We start from the raw sequence: 22246 nt of genomic DNA, 5'->3' as shown, positions 1-22246 counted from the left end.
GGGTGTCATCTTTTTTCTCTCAAAATTTTTTATATCTTCAAAGTTAGACCCCTCTAATGAAAGCTTTTAATTGGTTCTATAAGTACAAAAAAACTACGAAACATGAAAATCCTTATTTTAGACCTGTTACTGGTATTCTAAACCTGGATAATGCTCCCCCTACCAGACCAAGGTAAGTGAAAGGGAATGTGAACGACATCTATGCTGCCCTTTAATTAAAGAGTGTCCATATAAAGAATTATCTATACAGAACCATTTACACTGGACCTGGATATATACACAGCACCTTTTCTCAGCTTTAGGTCTACTGTCCTGTTTCGTCTTCTTTAGTCTGTCAGGTCTAACGTATATAAATATATTGTATTGCAAATAACTCGGAGTTTACTATTTGGAAATATATTGTTAGATTTAAATATGTGAATATTTTATTTTATAGGTAAAAAAGCGCTTTTCATCACCATATATATATATTCTTTGCTTGTATCCAATAAACAGTTTTTGTGGGATCTCGCATGACCCCAGGGAAGATTTATAAATGATCGAATTTTTTAATTTGCCTCCTAACAAAATTCGATTTTTGAAAATTTAGAAAATACACGAAATTTTTTTTTATAAAATCCGCGAAACTTTTGAATGTTTGTTTTACTATATTTACTAAAAATCTAGTATACTTTATATAGCTTCACTACCTGGCCTTCGTTGATATTTTCTTAGAGAAAAACTTAAATATCTCAAACTTAGTGTTATGAATCATTTGTGACACTCTTCGATTGAAAAGTGAAGAACAAAGACTTTTTAACTTGAAAAGTTTTAATGAAAAGATAACAAAGGAATTTTATAAAAGAGATTAGAAACTAAAATTCAAACTAAATTTGTTTTAATAATAATAAAGAAAAGTCTGAATTAGAAAAAAAAGCTTGATTCATTCTTGATCAGGTGAAAGGTTTAACGGCTATATAGTTGAGAATTGAATGTTTCTCTTTAAATTAAGAGCCAATCAGAATTACGCCTATCGTCCCTTTAAGCTTGGGATCTTGTATTACCTGTATACCGACCTATGGGAGGTTAAGTTACTTTACGTCCCTTGGGAAAGTTTGTAAAATAACTAAAATCGCACAATTTCATCCATAAATACGATAAAAAGGTGTACATTTTCTTTTCCGGAAAATAAAAAAATTTACTTAAAGACGAATATTTATTATTAATTATTACTCCTAGAGGAACTGCTCCCCCTAGAAGACCGGGAGGATGGGCGGATGAGACATCAAGGTGAACAGCTTGGAGAGGAACTGATTACTCATCACAATTGTTCAAAATTTATTATCGCATATCTTTAAAACCTGCCGTTGTAGTCTTTTGATAATTCAAACTTTAAATTCCTGTGAGAAAAAGAAAGCCAAGTTAGAAATAAAACGATTTTCACCATCAGGTTGCAAAAATATATTGTTGGGAGTAATCATATTCTTTATTTATCTATTTATAACATGGTTTCAAATTTAATTTTTGGATTTATTTTTTAACTTGTTCTTCTTCAATTTAATAAATTGCAGCTCCAACTTTATTCAAATATCTGAACAACCCCTTTCAGGGCCAAATCTGCCAAGGCTCCCCAGAATGAAGGTGCTGCTGGGTTTAGTGATGATGATAATGATGATGTTCCAATAATTCCAGATCTTGAGGAACAAAACCATTTAGAAATGAACTTTAATTTCTTTTCTGCATAAAATACTGTCATCATCACAAATTTTGAAAATGACTTTACAGTGGTCTTTGATCTAATTGAAATTCATTTACAATACAAATATGATTGATGAAACGATAATCACAAGATAATTTGAGTCTTGCCTTTTTGGTGCCTTAAAAAAGTACTAGAGATTTATGGTAAGATTTCGTTTTATTTAATAAAATGAAAGTTTTATAATTTTGAATGAAATCTTTCATATCTTCTGTGATTTTAAAAGCACAAGAAAGGCAGACCATATTATGGAGATGGGAGAACATAAGACTATTAAAGAATAAAGATTTATAAAAATTATATAGTCTGGAGATATTTGTTTTTCTATTCTAATAAGATAAGAATAAGATAAGATTTTTAATAAATGCTGTGTAGATCAAAAACTATCTTTAAAATGGGTTCAAACATTTTTTGGTGACAATGATAATCCTGTTTATTTAGATTTAAATTCATTTGAAATCTTGATTCCCACGTTTTTCTTGAAATATATTTGGTTTTGTTTGGTTTAGGAAGTCGAGCAAGAAGATTTAGCTACTCAGGTAGGAAGAAAATGTAAATAATATCATTTGTCAACAAATAAAATCTACAATAGATATTCAGTGAAAGATTCTGATTCTGATTTTTTAAAGATATTAATTTTTTCAAAGGTATTTATTCCTTGAAAATGTATTCAATTAATTATAAAGTTTTTTTGCTAAAATTTCGAAAATTATTTATTATTTGGGTTGAAAGTATCAAAAAATGGGAAAATACACACAACTGTATTTTTTATATTTTAAGATTAAATAATTTGTTGTTTCATTAGTTAATAATACCCTAATTATTAACTCATTAGTTAATAATACCCTAATTATTAACTCATTAGCTAATAATACCCTAATTATTAACTCATTAGTTAATAATACCCTAATTATTAACTCAGGGATGTTAATTAATTGAATAATTGATTAATTGATTGATTGATTAATTAATTGAATAATTGATTAATTGATTTATTACAGGTAGCTGAAGCTCCCAGTGTTGCAGTCAACAGAGTAGCGACCTACAAAGTAAATATATTCAGAATAAATATAGGTGGCCCTCATAGATTAATAACAACACAGATAGAACACTAAATGTTGTCTTTTCAAGATTCAAGGTTTTTTATTCATTTTCATTACGTCACAAGAACTCCAACCAATCAGAGTGCAGTGTACTGGTTATGTGATACAGACAGAGACATCTGAGTGTGACCAGTATACTGCACTCTCATTGGTGGGAGTTCTTGTGACGTAATACTGACTTTTAAATAATATTATCAATCATATCTATTAAAAATAAAAAAAAAGAATTATAAAATAATAATTGAAGAAAATCTATGTTACAATTAGGTTTCTCTGGGATATCTTCGTTTTCAGATTGGTTGCGTAGTTAGTGAATATGATCTTTTTAAACCTACTATTTCTATACAAAATTGTATATATATATGGATTTTCGTATAAATTTTACACAGTTTTATATCAATTTCTCTAGACAGGAACATCAGATATAACTTTCATTTTTCCTTTACAGTCCCTTTAAGTAAAATTTCTGGCGATTATTGAAATGATCTTTCAAAAGTAATTTATAATTTTCTCTTGAATTCATCAATTATAAACTGCTTCGTTTGTCATAAATTGTATTTATTTTCTACGTTTTGTTTTTAAAAAATAAAGATACTTCTTAAAAATGTTCGTTCAATTGCAATTTTAAATAAGCTCGGGAACCAAACTGTGCCTGGAGATCTAAACTGTTGAAGCACATTTTCGTTGTTCTATCGAGCTTCCCGATTAAATTTGAGGGACATTAGTCAAGGGGTTTGTGAGTTATGATCGAACATACAAACAGACAAACCGATACAACTACTTTATTATACTAGCCTGGGAACCTAGCTTTGCCTGGAAGATCAAATCAACCTTATCAAGAACTTAAAAGAACATTCCCTTAGTTTCAGCGAGATCCCCACAATAAAAAATCAGTCAAGGGTTCCTGAGTTATGATCGGACATCCAAACAAGCAAACAGAGATTACTACTTAATATTATACTAGGTTGGGAACCAAGCTTTGCCTTGAAATTAGAGTCAACCTTATTAACTTTAAAGGCAGCATTCGCATTACGCGTAACTTCTTTTGGATTCTGCCTCAGGGTTATTGTGAACGAAAACCCCTAAATCTTGAAAAGACGACATCTAGTGTTCTGTCCGTGTTGTTGTTAATTTATGATGGCCCTTACGCCCCATTAAACCCCCAACCCCCCAGGTTAGACTAGGCTAAGAACATTCCCGTGGGTTTACTGAGATCCCAAATCAAAATTGAAGGCCATGCAGGCCATTGGTCGGACAAGGATTCCTGAGTTCTGATTGAACATTTAACAAATAAACAGAGAATAATACTTTCAATACAAATAAAATAGGTTGTTTTGATTTTTACTACTTATGAATGATAGTATACATAAGTTTGATTGAAAGAATATTTAATTTTAATAATCTTTTCTATGTTTCAAATTAGATATAAAACTGTCTTGCTTCAATAATGAAAAAATCTATTTATAAATCTTAATTTCTTAAAATTTTCTTTTCTGCTCCTTGTTTGATTTTGACTATGAATTAAAAATTCAAATAAAATATGATTTTGACAAAACTAGATCTTATTGGAATTTTTCCAATTTTATTTTAAATTAATCATGAATAAAATAGTGAATTAACCGGGCTATTTTTAACCTTTCTCAGAGATACTCTCATTTAAGGCTCTGAACTATATATTGATGTCATCAAGTGTATCTTGGTTTTTTAATAATAGAGCCTAGATCCGGATCCGATAGATCTCCGCAATATTTTAGCTTCTCGGATCCGGAAAAATTATAGGCATTATCAAATACTAATTGCAAGTATTGAATGATTTGACTCTCTTTTTATACTAAAATTTCGGAAATGATTGTCAATGTAAATAATTGATCCTTTGTCACAAACTCTGAATTCTGTTAAATCAAATAATCTAAGTTTACATCATCAGGTTGCAAAAATGTAGACATTAGAAAGTTACGAAATACGATTAAGTCCTATTTTTGCTTTTTTTCAAATCCATCTTTTACAGTGTAATTTTAGGAGTTAGACACCGACTTATTCAAGCATGCTGCCTTTGCTACTCTTGACGATATTGATCTGAGAATCCTGACAAGATGCATGGCTCCAGAGCATGCCGTCAAGGTAAACAATAAATAATGCATGACATTGTCAGCTAGCTCGTATATATATATTTGTATGTTTATATATTTTTGAGGGAACCCATGGGCTATGGGTATCCCGGGGGTAACATAGGCTTTAAAAAATCGATTTTTTTTCAAAATGGAAATTTGTTATTCAAATTCAAATTCAAGTACTACAAATATTTTTTTTTATCTAATGCTTGCCAAAGCAAGTAAAGGTTTTCAATGCTGTTTTTAAGCTTTTTTGTAGAGAAAAAATTACATTTTGAAAATGGGTAAAAATTTCATTTTTAAACAGAAGTAACAAAAAATATTTAATGACACTCGTCTTCGTTTTTTCATTAAATGATGAAAATTTGCTAAAGTATATTTTAGTTTGTAGAAAAAGATGAAGACGACATTTATTCCACTGTTTATGGTTACCACTGTAAATCTTTTTTTATTATATCTGGGTTTCCTCTCAATATAGATATAAACATTTATAGATCTTATAACTTATCTATATAATAAAACAATACATTCATATAAATGTTGCGAATTGCAGGCCAAACGGCTGGACCGATTGGACTGAAATTTTTTGTGGACAATCATGGGTGACCGGGGGTGTTGTAGGATAAAAAAATTCGAAATTTTTTCATTTTATTTTTTCAAATTTTTTTAAAAAATTTTTTTCCAACGGCAACGCCGAGCACTTATTATATTATATATTTATTGAATTAGATCAATCAGAATTCTAATTGCCCCCGGGGGATAGGTTAGTACAGAGAGGATATATAATCACAGAGATATCAGTAGTAATATTTCAGAATACACAGAGGATGTATGATCACAGAGATATAATTGTAGTTATATTTCAGAATACATTGAGGATGAACGATCACAGAGAAATCAGTAGAAATATTTCAGAATACAGAGAGTATGTATGATACGTAGAGATAGCAGTAGTAATATTTCAGAATACAGATATCACAAAGATATCAGTAGTAATATTTCAGAAGACATAGAGGATTTATGATACGCAGAGATATCAGTAGTCATATTTCATAATACAGAGAGGATGTAAGATCACAGAGATATCAGTAGTAATATTTCAGAATTCATAGAGAATGTATAATCACAGAGATATCAATAGTAATATTTCAGAATTTATACAGGATAATATGATCACAGAGATATTAGTAGTAATATTTCAGAATACAGAGAGGATATAAGATCACAGAGATATGAGTAGTAATATTTCAGAATTCATATAGGATGTATAATCACAGAGATATCAGTAGTAATATTTCAGAATACACAGAGGATAAAGATACACAGAGATATTAGTAATAATCGTCTCAAAAGGCAAAATACACACTACACAGAGGGTGTAGGATAAATGAGATATCAGAAATATTTGACTCAGGAGGACACAGAGGATGTAAGAAATACAGTACTTTTCTCGGAATACACTACGCATATCAGTATTTCAGAATACAGAGAGGATGTAAGATACACAGAGTTATCAGTATTTTCGTCTCAGAATAATTGTATTCTCTTGTAAATCTTTAAGTTCCATGCAGTACAGTGTTTCTTGCAGGATTTTTATTTTAGTATTTAAAAAAATGTTTTTTAAAAATCTACATTCGCTAGTAGCCTAGCATCCTGGTATCTGTGTATCCATGTATAACAATATAGATATCCTGTATCCAGGAGGTGGATGAGACGTGGAGCTGGGATATCCTGTTTACTGATGTATCCTCGGACATGTTAACGGAATGGTTTCCGGAAACGGAACAGCAGGAAAAAACAAAGTTCCAGGAACGGCCCTACACTGCCTTTAATAGGTTCCCGGTCTAGGGTTCTTTGTTTTTTTTTTCTTTGTCCACCCCCCCCCCCCTCCAAAAAAAATATTTTTTATTATTGGATGGAAATTTCCCGAAATTTTAGATAAAATTGTTCTTTATTGCTTTTTTCAATTGCTCTGAGCTCTGCAAAAATAAATAGTTTTGTTACGTGTTTTAGTTTTCCTGTATTTAGGTTGATAAATATATGTTTTGTTTATAAAAGTGAGATTGTATTTATTTCTGATTACAAGTGTTTTTATCATTGATTTTTAAATATTTTGTTTGTTTGTTTTTATGTATTTTCGCCTTGCATTGCAGTACAAATAGACTAGGTTAAACTCATGACGTAAAGAAATATGTGTATTTCTTATAATTCCTATATAGATGAGGAACACTTAAAGCAGTCCTAAATTTCTATTATTTATATACAGAATTACCCACAAAAGGATAAGACTTCAGAGACGACTGTTCAGAATCTATTTAGCCTTCTATATTTTTGCTTTCTTTGATAAATCATTTATTATTTTTATAAAAGACATATATTCAAGGCCAAAAAATACAATTTAAAGCTTCAGATTGACAAAATTTAAGAGTTGAAAGTCGTTATTTGGGTGTTAGGTACTTTCCCGGTGGCATTTTCCCCGGAGCGACTTCCCCAATGACAATATCCCAAGTTGCACTTCCCAAATGTGCAATTTCCCAAGCGACAGCTTACCAAAGGGTTGGTTAGGCCTTCTGAGGCGCCGGAGACTGCAATGGCCGTATGGGCCGATCGCTGCAACAGGATGGGATAGGGGACTAAGCTCTGCGGCTACTACATGCTAGAGGGCCGAGTGCTGAGGATAGAACAGGCTAGGGGGGCCGAGCGCTTCGGCTAGGACATACTTGGGAAGTTGCCGCTTGGGCCATTGCACATTTGGGAAAAGCCTTTGGGGAAGTACCTAACATCATTATTTGTGTTTCTATACATTACTTTCCTTAGATCAAGTCCTAAATCTTAAAAAATTAGATACTCTAAAACAAATCATCTTTTAATGATAATTTATTCCCTGAGTTTGGAATACATGAATTTATAAATTTACAAAACTTACAACAAAAAGCTAAAGTTCAAAACGCACAGTAAAAAGGTTAAAGAGAACTCAGCAACGAGTACGGCCTAATAAAACGCCCGAAAAAACATTCTTTTTTACAAGAATTGATTTGCATGTGGAAATTTTATTCTTACACTCAAAATGCACTTTTATTTAATGTGTTATTCGATTTAATAAGCAATTCAATTTAATAAGCTATTTAATTTAATAATCTATTCAATTTAATAAGCTATTCAACTTAATAAGCTATTAAATTTAATAAGCTATTCAATTTAATAAGCCATTCAATTTAATAAGCTATTCAATTTAATAAGCTATTCAATTTAATAAGCTATTCAATTTGATAAGCTATTTAATTTAATAAGATATTTAATTTAATAAGCTATTTAATTTAATAAGCTAAAAACATTCTTTTTTATAAGAATTAATTTGCATGTGGAAATTTTATTCTTACACTCAAAATGCACTTTTATTTAATATGTTATTCGATTTGATAAGCTATTCAATTTAATAAGCTATTTAATTTAATAATCTATTCAATTTAATAAGCTATTCAATTTAATAAGCTATTCAATTTAATAAGCTATTCAATTTAATAAGCCATTCAATTTAATAAGCTATTCAATTTATAAGCTATTCAATTTAATAAGCTATTCAATTTGATTAGCTATTTAATTTATGCTATTTAATTTAATAAGCTATTTAATTTAATAAGCTATTTAATTTAATAAGCAATTCAATTTAATAAGCTATTCAATTTAACAAAAGCTATTCAATTTAATAAGCTATTCAATTTAATGAGCTATTGAATTTGATAAGCTATTTAATCTAATAAGCTATTTAATTTAATAAGCTTTTCAATTTAATAAGCTATTCAATTTAATAAGCTATTCAATGTAATAAGCTATTCTATTTAATAAGATATTCAATTTGATAAGCTTTTCAATTTAATAATCTATTCAATTTAATAAGCCATTCAATGTAATAAGCTATTCTATTTAATAAGCTATTCAATTTGATAAACTATTTAATATAATAATCTATTTAATTTAATAAGCTTTTCAATTTAATAAGCTATTCAATTTAATAAGCTATTCAATTTAATAAAAGCTATTCAATTTAATAAGCTATTCAATTTAATAAGCTATTCAAATTAATGAGCTATTTAATTTAATAAGCTATTCAATTTAATAAGCTTTTCAATTTGATAAGCTTTAAAATCTAATAATTTACTAAATGTATAATAGTAACATAAATAATGTAAATTTAACAATCTTGTGAATTGAAATACATAATTATCTTTATAATTGATAAAATTATACATAATTGTAAAGATACATATATATAATATAGTTATAAAGCTCTCCGCGTATAAATCATATATATAATATATGTTATGCAATAGCGGGTCAAACGGATGGACCGAATTGGAAAAATTTCTAACAGAAAACCCATGGGGGACAAAGCATTAGGCCAAAAAATGTTGAAATATTTTTTTTTAGAAGTGTTTAGAAGTTCCACGGGCACGGGCAGTATAGTATTTGTATATATAGATTTAGTCAGAATGCATGGAATCTATTTATAAATTTGGCTTGTCTGTCTGTTTGTTTGTTTGTTTGTCTGTTTGTATCCAATAAACGTCAAAACGGCTGAACCGATTGGGCCCAAATTTTTTGTGGGACATCACGTGACCACAGGGAAGGTTACAAGTTTGACTGATTTCAAGCCATTTTCTAATTACTGTTTACTTTAATTGATTGACAATACACTGGCAAACAGATAGGAACTTCGAGAAGTTCGAGTCACCAAGAACAGTGAGAATCAGAAAACTCTGGAATAGGAAGACGACTTTTATACTCAAGTTATGACTTAATAAATAGTCGAATGAACATGAGACAGAGCGATTGTTCAGTGTAAACAGATCAATTTTACCTATTTAAAAATAATATTTAAAAATCGGTGATTGCGATGGACCAAATCTCTGTAGAGAAAAAAAGCTAATTTTAGTTCCACATTTTATTGAAAATATATTTCGGTCTGGTTTGACCATCGTCAGTTCTTGAGATTGTTTTTGTCATGAAGATTTTAAGATAATATAAAAATATTTGCTTTGTAACAACATCAAATAAACTTCAGAATTGCTTTAATGTCGTCTTCCTATTCCATAGATTTATTTAAGTCAGATACGATGATTTCTCAGTTCAGACAGTATACAGATAGTTGGTGGACGAAAATCCGCAAAGGAATGAATTAATGATTGATTGATTGATTAGTCTTGAACTTGAAGTTGAAGATCGTCTTCCATCAGCTGACTTTCATCCTCAGGGGTTGAAACCTCATCTCCTTCATCCCTAAACATACAAAAATACAATTTTGTACTTTTCCTGTTAATCTTTAAGGGACTGTACGCGTAATTTTCAGTGATCCTTCATCCAAAATGTCAATTTCCAATTTTCAACGTAATCCTCTAAAGCCTGGTCTGATCATTTATTAATTAGATATTCATAATGTTGTTTTTTAAACTATTTATTTTTTAAGTTTTTAATTGGGGAACGTTGAAAATCGGAAAAACTGTGGAGGATTACTTAAAATTATGCTAACTGTTCCTCTTTACGATCTGGGAGATGTTAAATCTAGTCAAGTTTTGATGTCTATGTAAAGTGGAGAAAGGAAAAGGGAAAACATGTCTAGTAACTTTACTGTTCAATTAAAAAATGTTTTTGATAATGATTCAAAATTTGGAATTTAATCAAAATTACAAAACACAATTCTAAGCAAAATCTTTACACCCATACGGTCCATGTCTTCAATACTTAGTAATTTGGTTTAGAGTTCGTAAGCCGTAATTGAAATCGTGATCAAAATATGGAAATTGAAATAAAAATGATTTATAAATTTATGTTTTGGGGGACACCCTGTATCTTACACAGTACTTGTTTACTGGGACACCCTGTACCTGTTACAGTTTTAGGTTTATTGGGATACCTGATATAGTCCTGTTTACAGGAACACCTTGTGTACCTGATACAGTCCTTTTTACTGGAACACCTTGCATACCTTATATACAGTCCATGTTTACTGGAACATCCTGAATACCTCATACAGTCCTGTTTACTGGGACACTCTGTAACTGATAAAGTCCTGTTTACAAGGACACCTCATATCTGATACAGTCCTGTTTACTGCGACACCCATGCATACCTTATATACAGTCCTGTTTACTGGGACACCCTGTATACCTGATACAGTTATGTCTACTGAAGGAAACCCTGTATACCTGATACAGTCCTGTTTACTAGGAAACCCTGTATACCTGATACAGACCTGTTTACTGGGAAACCCTGTATACCTGATACAGTCCTGTTTACTGGGAAACCCTGTGTACCTAATACATTCCTGTCTACTGAGACAACCTGTATCTGATACAGTCCTGTTTACTGAGACACCCTGTATATCTCATACAGTCCTGTTTACTGGAACACCATGTATACCTGATACAGTCCTGGATGGATATCCTATTCTCTAGTTGCTCCGGGTACAACCAGGGTTTGAAACCAGGACGGTTAAACTGCTTCCAGCTCCGGTAGTTTTCAGCTGCTTTCTCCAGTCTCTTTATCATCTAGAATTATATTTAACAATTTCAGAGCAAAAAAAATTTACGTTTTTTACATAAAAACATTATCTTCTTGACTTAAAAAACGTGTTTGAAACATTTTTCATTTATGTCAGGTAATCTAAGAAAACCCTTTAAAAATGTCTAAACACTTTTTTCAAACAAAATATTGGATTCTCAAAGTATAGTTTAGAGCGTAAGAAAAAAAACAGTGAATAATAAAAAATTGTATTGTAGAGAAATCTTAAAAAACGTTATAGCTTAAATTCGGACTTTTATGTAGCCTTGGCTAAGAAAATTTCAATGCTACAAAGAGAAGTTGGCAAAATCCTGAAAAATGTCGTTCGAATGTGAATATTTTAGTTCATAGTGATAGATTCTAATGCGATCAAATTTTTTGTCCAAAAAAGCCTTTTCTTCCGAGCTCCCCCTCTTACATTGCAGCAACAAAAATAAAGTTTATAAAGATAATATTATGGCTTAATATCAGGTCTATAATGATAGGATATATCCTATAATTTGTAATTGATTATATATAATAATCTTGACAGGAATTTTCCACACAACTTCGGTTATCTACATTCTACATGTTTTTAAACTAAATTGGCGATTATAAAGACTCTATATTGAATATCAATAGCTGTGCTGTGTAGTACAACATATCGAATAAAATTAGTTCTTAAGGACGCCACATTAAATATAATCTTCTGTGTACGACATCATAGTTAATGATATCAACTTGAGTGGACGACATATTTATAATAATCAGCTGTGTCGGACACAATATTGAATGTTATATGCTGTCTAAGACGCCATATTGAATATGATCCGATGTGTAAGACGCAATTGCATCGAGATCAGCTGTGCAAGTCAACATTTTGTTTTTAGGCGAGCCAGGGTTAGGAAATTACAATAAAGTAAATGATTTTGAAAAACCAATTTAAAATGTCGACCAGTGGAACTCAATGAAGCCGTTATTTGTTATTTCTTGATTCTATTTCTATTTTCTTGAACCAAGCATAAAAAAGAGACAAAAAGTTTAAAAAGTGTTCTCTTTCTTTGTTGGAATTTAAATGATGCAATGATTTATACAATACATGTTTAAGTCCAAAAATTAATAAGATCAAGAATGGCAGGGGTTTCTTTTCATTCTACAACAAACTTTTTTAACGAATTATACAAATTGACAATGAAAGATAATATTATGTTCTTACCTAGTTTACACCCCTTTCCCATGGGAGTTATAAGAAAACCTAAAAAAATGTTGAATGTTCTCAATTTATAATATCTAAATACAAACTCCTCTAATTGTAATTTGTAAACTGTTTATAAAATTATTTTGATACTGAGATTCTAAAGGGACAGTAATTTCAAGTGACCTTCCAAGCAAAGATGGCAATACCCGATGGCGATATACAACAGTGCCATTAAAACCTTTTATTGATCAAGAATAAATTAAATATCCAGTTTTTGATTCTCTAAAATGATCATTTTCATTTGCAGTTTCTATGCGAACGTGACTTGCGCATTCTTGCTTATAATAAATTTCGAAACTATATCATCTAACTTTTTGAGTTAGAAAAACAACAATATCTTCTACATTATTGATCAGATAAAGGTTCAAGGGTATAGTTTAGTAAATATTTGCATGGAGGGTCATTTGAAATTTAGTTTACAATTCCTTCGATACGTTAAAAATTCTTTTGTAAAACGCAGTTAATAATTTCATGTGTATTCAGAGACCAAATTTAATGAATGACGAGAACTAGCTGAACCATGCGAACGTTGTTGATCAAACCTGTTTAAGTTGAAGAGAATCGGTTGATCTATGTTTATGCGGTTCAACAATGATTCGCTATTAATCTAATAATTTTATCAGGACTTCTTCTTTTTTACCAACCTTTTCATAGAAATGTTGCATTTTTTTTCATTTAATCTCATTTAAACCTATTGTACGGATTTTGTTCAGAAATGAAAAATTGATTAGATTTTTCAGGAAAGATAAAGAAGAAATCCGCAAAATACTTTGAGTACGTTTTAAAACCATTACTTTTTCTTATTCTTAAGCCTTATAAATAACATTGTCTAAAACCACAACAAGTTTTCCAATAAATAATCGAATCCACTGAGAGGGTGAAAAACAAATATATTATTAGTTGAAAAAAATTAGATGATCCATTTGATGTTAGCAAAAAGATGAATAAAGTGAGTACCGTTGTCTCTGAAGTATTGTATTTTAGTTGCAATTTTTAATTTTTTGAGATTTTGAGGACGGTCAAGATCAAACAATACAATTTACAAACGATGAAGAAATATTCCGAAAATCTGGTTAAAACCTTGTACAATAATTTTTGTACAAATGAAAAAAAAAATCGGATATATATGGCCTTCCTTTTCCCAAGGAAGCAAAACAAAAACTAAATTACGGTAAAATATTTTCTTTAAATGTTCTATGCGAAAAGTCTATAAATTTTGTACAGTTTAACCCAGAAATTTGGAGGCATCAAAAGAATTTAAAAAATGTCGTTTTCTAATAAAAGAATGCTGCAGATATTTAATTTTTAATTAAATTATTAAATTAAGCCTTTTAAAACTGTTCCCGCATATTTCATGGCTATTTATTTTTTTACAATTACTGAAATTTAGATGTAATAGTAGAATACCCATTGAAAAATTGTCAAGACGACATTTTATAAATCATTTCGATGTCTCCCAAGTTCTGGATTAAACTGTAGTTTACCTGTAAGATGAGAGACTCCTCGGATATAATCCTTTCTTCTCGGACACTGTTTATGAAAGACGCTGTGGTTGATGATAAAATATTCCTGGAAATAATATTTCATTCTTTTTTATGATCGGCGCCATTTTGATTTAATCAGCTGAAAATTTAGTATGTTAAGTTAATATCCAGTGAAAATTATTTTGTTATATAATTTGAATGAAAAATTCCTGCTGAGTCTGTAACCAGGATCTCTGAAGAACGAAGTCTCTATTTCTAAAAATAAATTTTCTTTATAAACTTGTAATTCCATAACCTCCCCCTCTTACCATAAATTCTTTTTCTTGCTTTTGTTTCCTATCCAAGTTAAGTTTTTGTAAAAACTTAATCAACTTTGAATTTGGTTGGAATTTATATCTTGGTGCTATTTTTATGCTAGGATTTATTAAGAGTCCTCTTATGGACACATAAAGTTGTCCAAAAAGAATAGTCCAACATGGCACTGGAATTGACCAACATGGCGCTGGAATTGACCAACATGGCGCTGGAATTGACCACCATGGCGCTGGAATTATCCAACATGGCGCTGGAATTATCCAATATGGCGCTGGAATTGACCAACATGGCGCTGGAATTGACCAACATGGCGCTAGAGTTGTCCAACATATGGCGCTGGACTGGAATTATCCAACATGGCGCTGGAGTTATCCAATATGGCGCTGGAGTTGTCCAATAAATGGCGCTGGACTGGAATTATTCAACATGGCGCTGGAATTATCCAATATGACGCGGGAATTCTATGTGTTTATACCTGAGGGGAGGAGGGCATCTGATAGCATAATAAGAGATGTCGTTGTTTGGGTTTAAAGCTCCTAAATCTTTGCTCTCCACCATATGCTTGTCCCAGGTCTAGAATTGGGAATCATTATTATCAGTATTATTAGTGTATCTATTCTGTTTTTTTGTAAAGATTATTTAATGAAATAATATTATCCTACATTTTTAATTGTTTGTTGAAAGAAAGTTCTGTTCTACTATTACAACATATATTATTTATAATTTTTCAGAGAAATCCTTTTTTTTGCAATTTTCATATAATAAATGCACAAAAAAGATAAATCTAAAATATGATATCATTATAATTATGATTAGATATCATAAAATAGATTTCGTTGGAAAATAATCTTTTTTTTATAAAAATAGATCGACAACTAGATATTTTTCTAAGCATTCTTGCAATTTAAATTACTTTCAAAAAACTAAAACATATGAACTCTGGAGCATGATTTAAAGATCAGCGATTTCGCAATAAACGATTTTGTTAACTTCTGCAGATTAAACACCCCACTCTAAAAGTTTATCGTTTTTATGTATTCAGTCTTACTGACCAGTCTGGTCTACCAAGTGTAGAGTCGACTAGGGTTTCCATTCGCAAAACTTTGCGCAATTTTTGCGAAAGAAAGCAAAACCTTTTGCTTTCGTTGCGCTACATTTACGCAAAAGAATATCATTTTGCACAATAATTCACAAACTTCATTTCGCGCAAAATTGCGCTATTCCGCTTTTGCGTTATTCTGTTTTGCGCAATTTTGCGGAACATGTTCTCATTGAAAGGTTGATTAAAGGTATAAACTATATACATCAGTTATTACGAGATTGCACTTTTTGGTATATAATTGCAATGCTCAAACAGGGTTAACTGATTACTTGCCTAAAACTCTACTTTGCAACCTGATGCATGATAGCACACTGCAAATCAAGACGTGCATTTTCTAATTTCTATTTTCTAATTTCTATTTCCTAATTTCTATTTCTTAATTTCTATTTTCTAATTTCGATTTTCTAATTTCGATTTTCTAATTTCTATTTTACTAATTTCTAATTTCTATTTTCTGATTTCGATTTTCTAATTTCGATTTTCTAATTTCTAATTTCTATTTTCTAATTTCTATTTTCTAATTTCTATTTTCTGATTTCGATTTTCTAATTTCGATTTTCTAATTTCTATTTTCTAATTTCTATTTTCTAATTTCTATTTTCTAATTTCCATTTTCTAATTTCGATTTTCTAATTTCGATTTTCTAATTATGATTTTCTAATTTCTATTTTACTAATTTCTATTTTCTAATTTCTATTTTCTGATTTTGATTTTCTGATTTCAATTTTCTAATTCCTATTTTCTAATTTCTATTTTCTAATTTCTATTTTCTGATTTCGATTTTCTGATTTCAATTTTCTAATTCCTATTTTACTAATTATTGTCAATCAAGTTTTTGTCACTGAAAGTAACCAATTTAGATTTCAGAGTAGAATAATCATGATTTTGTTTTTATGTTAATTTTTTAATAAACCTTCAGTTGTTTGATTTTGTGCTGAAACTTGACAAAAACTCTCAATTTTGGTCAATTTGCTTAAAAATATTTGAAAATTTGGTTTTTGCGCAAATTAAGTAAAATAATTGCGCATTAACGCGTAAATCTTCATGCGTAAAAGATGTGGAATAGTTCGCGAAAATCACGCAAATTTTGTGCAAAAAATATGGTCATTTCTTGGAAACCCTGAGTCGACCCAACACGTTAAATGCAACAAATGTAGCCTGGCAAGATCACATTGAATAAGATAATACAGTAAATATTTGCATTAAGAGTTAAGACCCACAAAAGTTTGCGTAAAATTATGCAAATTAAAGTTTTTAATTATTATTATGCAAATTCCAAAAATTACTAAATGCAATTCTTTCAATTCTACCTTTTAACATTTTAATATCAACAATTTTGTTAGGATTAATTTTTTTGGCAACAAAATTTTGCTTGAATATAAACAAAGCACGGAAATAAAGACGACGTCGGACGTGTCTTTTAAATACACGCTTTTTTAATATGTCCTGAATATAAATATTGTCCGAACATTTATTAAAAAATACAGAGTATTTTTTATATGATTTTTATTCTAAAATGATGATTATTAGTCCATTGAAAGCTGAACTGACAAGCTAATTGATTAGGATTGTTTCAAGTTTCAATTATTTTGTAACAAGCTCTTTCTCGATAGAAATAAATCAATGGTTTCCCCACACAAATAACGCGCAGATTGCAGTGTTCAATAAAAATGAATATATAAGATGTTTTTTTTTTTTACTTTCATAAGTTGATGAATAACGAACTATAAGCGCAGGGGGTATGCAGGAATTTTATCATGGGGGGGGGCCTTCATTTTTCCCAATGGAACTTAGCACCTAGGTTAGAACCTAAGAACCCCCTGGAAAATATAGACTTTATTGATCTAGTAAGTTTTTCCTTGCATTACCCCTAATTTAATGTCTTTAATTTTGCAAGACAACTTTCATGTTGAATCTATTTAAAGTGCGTCTATATTCTGTATTACATTTTTCATGGAAATATTTGTTCAAGGGTGTATACAGTCTATACAGGGAGGGGGGGGGTGTACAAACAACCATTTTCTATTAGGGGGGCAACCCCTGAATACGCCCAGCTATTCCATGGTTCCTTAAGGTTGGATTGAAACTTTTAATAAATACATTGCAAGATTGTAGTTTGGTCTAAATCAAGGAACTGTATTTTTATTGGTCTCAATCATTGGTTCAGTTTTTTCTATTGTAAAGTTATGTTGGCAGTTTTCCTTGTTCAATTCTCAGTTTTTGTCTGGAAACCATTCATTCATTCTCCTCCGAAGACTACATGTAGGACAAGGAAAATTAAGGATTAGAATGTTCGGAATTTATATGAATCCCTCTGCTGAATTTATATCTATAGAAAGGGTCGGGTGTTGCATCACAATTTTTTAAATCAAAGGGACTGTTTATGATTTGAATAAGGATTGTGAGAAACAAAAAAGGAAACATAGTTTCGTCCATAATTTTAGACTCACAAGTTCAAAACTATGAGATAAAACTGTTAACATTTATCTTTCTGTACTTAAGATAATGCAGTTCTTCGTACACAATGTTTTTTTTGTTCTCAGGGTCATGCAGTACATCGTACATAGTGTTTATCTTTACCTTTCTGTACTCAGCGTGATTCAGTATATCGTACACGGTGTTTACATTCACCTTTCTGTACTTAGGGTCATTCAGTATATCGTACGGGGTGTTTACATTTACCTTTCTGTACTCAGGGTCATGCAGTACATCGTACATAGTGTCTGCATTTATGTTCTTGTACTCTGTACTCATCCGCAGCATTCTAAATATGAAATTTAAAAAAATGTAGATTCTTTCCATTTTTATCATAACTATAATTCCAGTGCTGTTTTTCCATGATTTCATCATGTTTAATATTGTTTACACATTCCTAAACTAAATATTGTTTACACATTCTTAAACTAAATATTGTTTACATATTCTTAAGTTAAAAATTGTTAACACATTCTTTAACTAAATATTGTTTACACATTCTTTAACTAAATATTGTTTACACATTCTTAAACTAAATATTGTTTAAACATTCTCAAACTAAACATTGTTAACACATTCTTTAACTAAACATTGTTAACACATTCTTTAGATAAATATTGTTTACACATTCTTTAACTAAATATTGTTTACGGTTGTTTAAACATTCTTTAACAAAATATTGTTAACACATTCTTTAACTAAATTGAGTTTACACATTCTTAAACTAAATATTGCTTACACATTCTTTAACTAAATATTGTTTACACATTCTTTAACTAAATATTGTTTACACATTCTTAAACTAAATATTGTTTACACATTCTTTAACTAAATATTGTTTACACATTCTTAAACTAAATATTGTTAACACATTCTTTAACTAAATGTTGTTTACACATATTCTTAACTAAATATTGTTACCACATTCTTTAACTAAATGTTTTTAACACATTCTTAATCTAAATATTGTTTACACATTCTTTAACTAAATATTGTTTACACATTCTTAATCTAAATATTGTTTACACATTCTTTAACTAAATATTGTTTACACATTCATAATCTAAATATTGTTTACAAATTCTTTAACTAATTATTGTTTACACATTCTTTAACTGAATATTGTTACAACACATTCTTTAACTAAACATTGTTTACACATTCTTTAACTAAATATTGTTTACACATTCTTAAACTAAATATTGTTTACACATTCTTTAACTAAATATTGTTTACACATTCTTTAACTGAATATTGTTACAACAGATTCTTTAACTAAACATTGCTTACACATTCTTAATCTAAATATTGTTTACATATTCTTAAACCAAACATCGTTAACACATTCTTTAACTAAATGTTGTTAATACATTCTTTAACTAAATATTGTTAACACATTCTTAAACTAAATATTGTTTACACATTCTTTAACTAAATATTGTTTACACATTTTTAAACTAAATATTGTTTACACATTCTTTAACTAAATATTGTTTACACATTCTTAATCTAAATATTGTTAACACATTCTTTAACTAAATATTGTTTACATATTCTTTAACTAAATATTGTTAACACATTCTTAATCTAAATATTGTTACACATTCTTTAACTAAATACTGTTTACACATTCTTAATCTAAATATTGTTAACACATTCTTCAACTAAATACTGTTTACACATTCTTTAAATAAACATTGTTTACACATTCTTAATCTAAATATTGTTTACACATTCTTAAACCAAATATCGTTAACACATTCTTTAACTAAATGTTGTTAACACATTCTTAAACTAAATATTGTTTACACATTCTTCTAAATATTGTTTACACATTCTTTAACTATATATTGTTTACACATCCTTTAACTAAATATTGTTTACACATTCTTAAACTAAATATTGTTTACATATTCTTTAACTAAATATTGTCGATGTTTAAAAAAACTTCCTATGTTCCAAAAAGTTGCTTAATCCCCCAGAGCCGAAAAAAAGCAACTTTTACACATAATTTTGTGAGTTTTGACATACTACATAATTACATTTTATCAAAGAAAAATCAAACTTTAAAATGTTTAATCTTTTTGATTTAATGGAATGTCAAAACGGTTGAAAAATTGAAAATCTAACAATATACATACAATGAATTTAAAAATGGACAAAAATGGAAAAATTTACCTAAAGGACGAATGTGCGGCCGGCCTACTTGATACTACAGTACTTCCTGATAATGATAATATTAATTGTAGTAATAATAATGTTAATTGTATCAATAAAATTGTAAAATTGTACTAATAATAATATTAATTGTACTACTTTAAATAATAATTGTACTAATAATAATATTAATTGTACTAATAATAGCATTTATTGTACTAAAAATAATATTAATTGTGATAAGTAACTAATTTATTTATAAAATATAACAAACAAGCAAATTTCAAATTAATTATTTAAAAAGTAAATATTTAAAAACCTCCAGAAAAGAGGTTGTGGGAATCTTCCCCCCCCCCTTTCCCATTCTAAAACAAATACCTTATTTTGCTTTAAACATTCAAAGTGTTTGCTTTCATAACACAAAATTGTGACGTTAGCTTAATAATTTTCGTGTTTTGCTTTGTCCAGGCTTCATATATTCTGTCAGAGTTAACAAGGAAAATTTTAAATTTTATACAAACCTAAATTTTCTCATTCCTTTATCTTTTGGAACCTGATTGTGTAAACCTTTGATATTTCAAACTTAGACTATTTGATCTTGAAGATTTTATGGTTTTAAATAATAATAACTAGCTGAAGTACCCGGCGTTACCCGAGAAATTTTGAAGGAAAAAAATTTCATTTTTGAAAATAAAAAATTTCGATTAAAAAAAATCGAATTTTTTATAGCCTTTTTACCCTCGGGGTACTAATTGGTTCCCTCCAAAATTTTCAGCGAATTTGGTCAGCTGTTTGGTAAGCTAAAGGTAACATATATACGAATATACATACAAATATAATACAAATATATATATGAACACAGCAAAGTGTACGGAAACCCTATCGCCCCCTCCTTCTATTCAATATCTCCTTGGAATTGGCCATGTATTTTTTAAATTAAGAGGGTCACTTGAAATTACGCCTACAATCCCTTTAAGGTTAAAAACGGTTTTATTTTTTACAAAAACAGTTTTCCATGTTTTCTTTTGTTTAATATTTATGTCATAATTGACAACTTTTGACATATTTAATGTCACGTTTGGATAAAAATAACTTAAAAGACATAGGAAGCATTCATGGTGAAATAGTATAGAAATATATACAGATTTAAGTATGGTATATAATGATACAGAGTGTTCCAAATAAGTTAAGATTATTTTACTTTTCAATCTTAAAGGGACTGTAAGCGTAATTTCAAGTGACCCTCCATGCATAGATGGCAATTCTCAATTCCTAACCGTACCATTAAATGTGCTTCGTCTGATCCAGTATGAATTAAATATAAGCGCAAGTAGATTATCAAATACAAAAGGTGGCAACAGAGAAATGGACCAGTTATACACGACGTCACAAGTGTCAAATATAACAAGGAAAACCAAATTTTCTCACGTTAGTTGACATCTTTTCCAAGACTAAATAAAAAAGTGTAAAAACGAAAACTAAATAACACATAAATTTTACTTATTTTTACTGTAAGATAAGCTTTAAATATTCTTAAACTATCACTATTATCAATAATTTTGTCTGGCACAAAAACTAAGTTGACACTTGTGACGTAAGAATACAGCTGTACGGAAAGTGTACAAATTAATTCTACTTTGCCACCTATTGTACTAGAATCTATTAGCATTAGCGTAACCACCATATCTACATCTTTATCTTTTTTTCTTTACACAATTAAGCTTGAAAAATATAGTACGATATTTATTTATTTAAAAATAAAAGTAAGAAAAAAGAAAGAGCTGCATGTCTGATTCACAAAGGTACCTTTATTTGTTTACTCAAAATGTGTTTTTTTATTCATTTTAAAATGAATGAAAAAATACATTTTATGTCGGAAAATTTGAATGTACTAGAATCACGCACCCCTGACCCTTTAGTAAAAGTAAATTCAACCTAAATTCAGACCGCGTCAACCTTGTTGCACCGG

The 22246-nt window shown here is 29.4% G+C and overlaps 2 protein-coding genes across 2 annotated transcripts in view; one reads left to right on the top strand and one right to left on the bottom strand.

The window, feature by feature from the left end:
* Positions 1-6961, top strand: part of LOC111705069 (intraflagellar transport protein 43 homolog) — a 7256-nt gene extending 295 nt beyond the window's left edge. The window contains exons 2-8 of the mRNA XM_023477503.1: positions 122-172; positions 1219-1269; positions 1589-1679; positions 2245-2274; positions 2737-2784; positions 4858-4959; positions 6651-6961. Coding sequence (XP_023333271.1) covers positions 122-172; positions 1219-1269; positions 1589-1679; positions 2245-2274; positions 2737-2784; positions 4858-4959; positions 6651-6797 — 520 coding nt within the window. The 3' untranslated portion in view covers positions 6798-6961. The remainder of the gene's footprint in view (positions 1-121; positions 173-1218; positions 1270-1588; positions 1680-2244; positions 2275-2736; positions 2785-4857; positions 4960-6650) is intronic.
* Positions 6962-9967: 3006 nt separating this feature from the next.
* Positions 9968-21961, bottom strand: LOC111705053 (START domain-containing protein 10). The gene is made up of 9 exons (XM_023477480.1): positions 21922-21961; positions 20299-20368; positions 18328-18409; positions 15019-15116; positions 14438-14483; positions 14229-14313; positions 12677-12741; positions 11367-11494; positions 9968-10226 (listed from the first exon to the last, which is right to left on the bottom strand). Exons 1-9 carry the CDS (start codon positions 21959-21961, stop codon positions 10145-10147), a joined length of 696 nt encoding a protein of 231 aa, XP_023333248.1. The 3' UTR covers positions 9968-10144.
* Between the last annotated feature and the right edge of the window lie 285 nt (positions 21962-22246).

This window comes from Eurytemora carolleeae, unplaced genomic scaffold (genome assembly GCF_000591075.1).
Source record: "Eurytemora carolleeae unplaced genomic scaffold, Eaff_2.0 scaffold18, whole genome shotgun sequence".
NCBI classification, from domain to species: Eukaryota; Metazoa; Arthropoda; class Copepoda; order Calanoida; family Temoridae; genus Eurytemora; species Eurytemora carolleeae.
Note: the sequence above shows the minus strand (reverse complement) of the source record. Positions and strands in the feature narration are given on the sequence as shown.

Excerpts from the sequence above, each read along its gene's own strand:
- LOC111705053 (XM_023477480.1), bottom strand. The coding sequence starts at position 21,961 with ATGGTGGTTACGCTAATGCTAATAGATTCTAGTACAATAG. Across the intron at positions 18,410-20,298 it reads GCCGCACATTCGTCCTTTAG|AATGCTGCGGATGAGTACAG; the intron begins GTAAATTTTTCC and ends TTTCATATTTAG. Across the intron at positions 14,484-15,018 it reads AGATGCCCTCCTCCCCTCAG|AAATAGAGACTTCGTTCTTC; the intron begins GTATAAACACAT and ends ATTTATTTTTAG.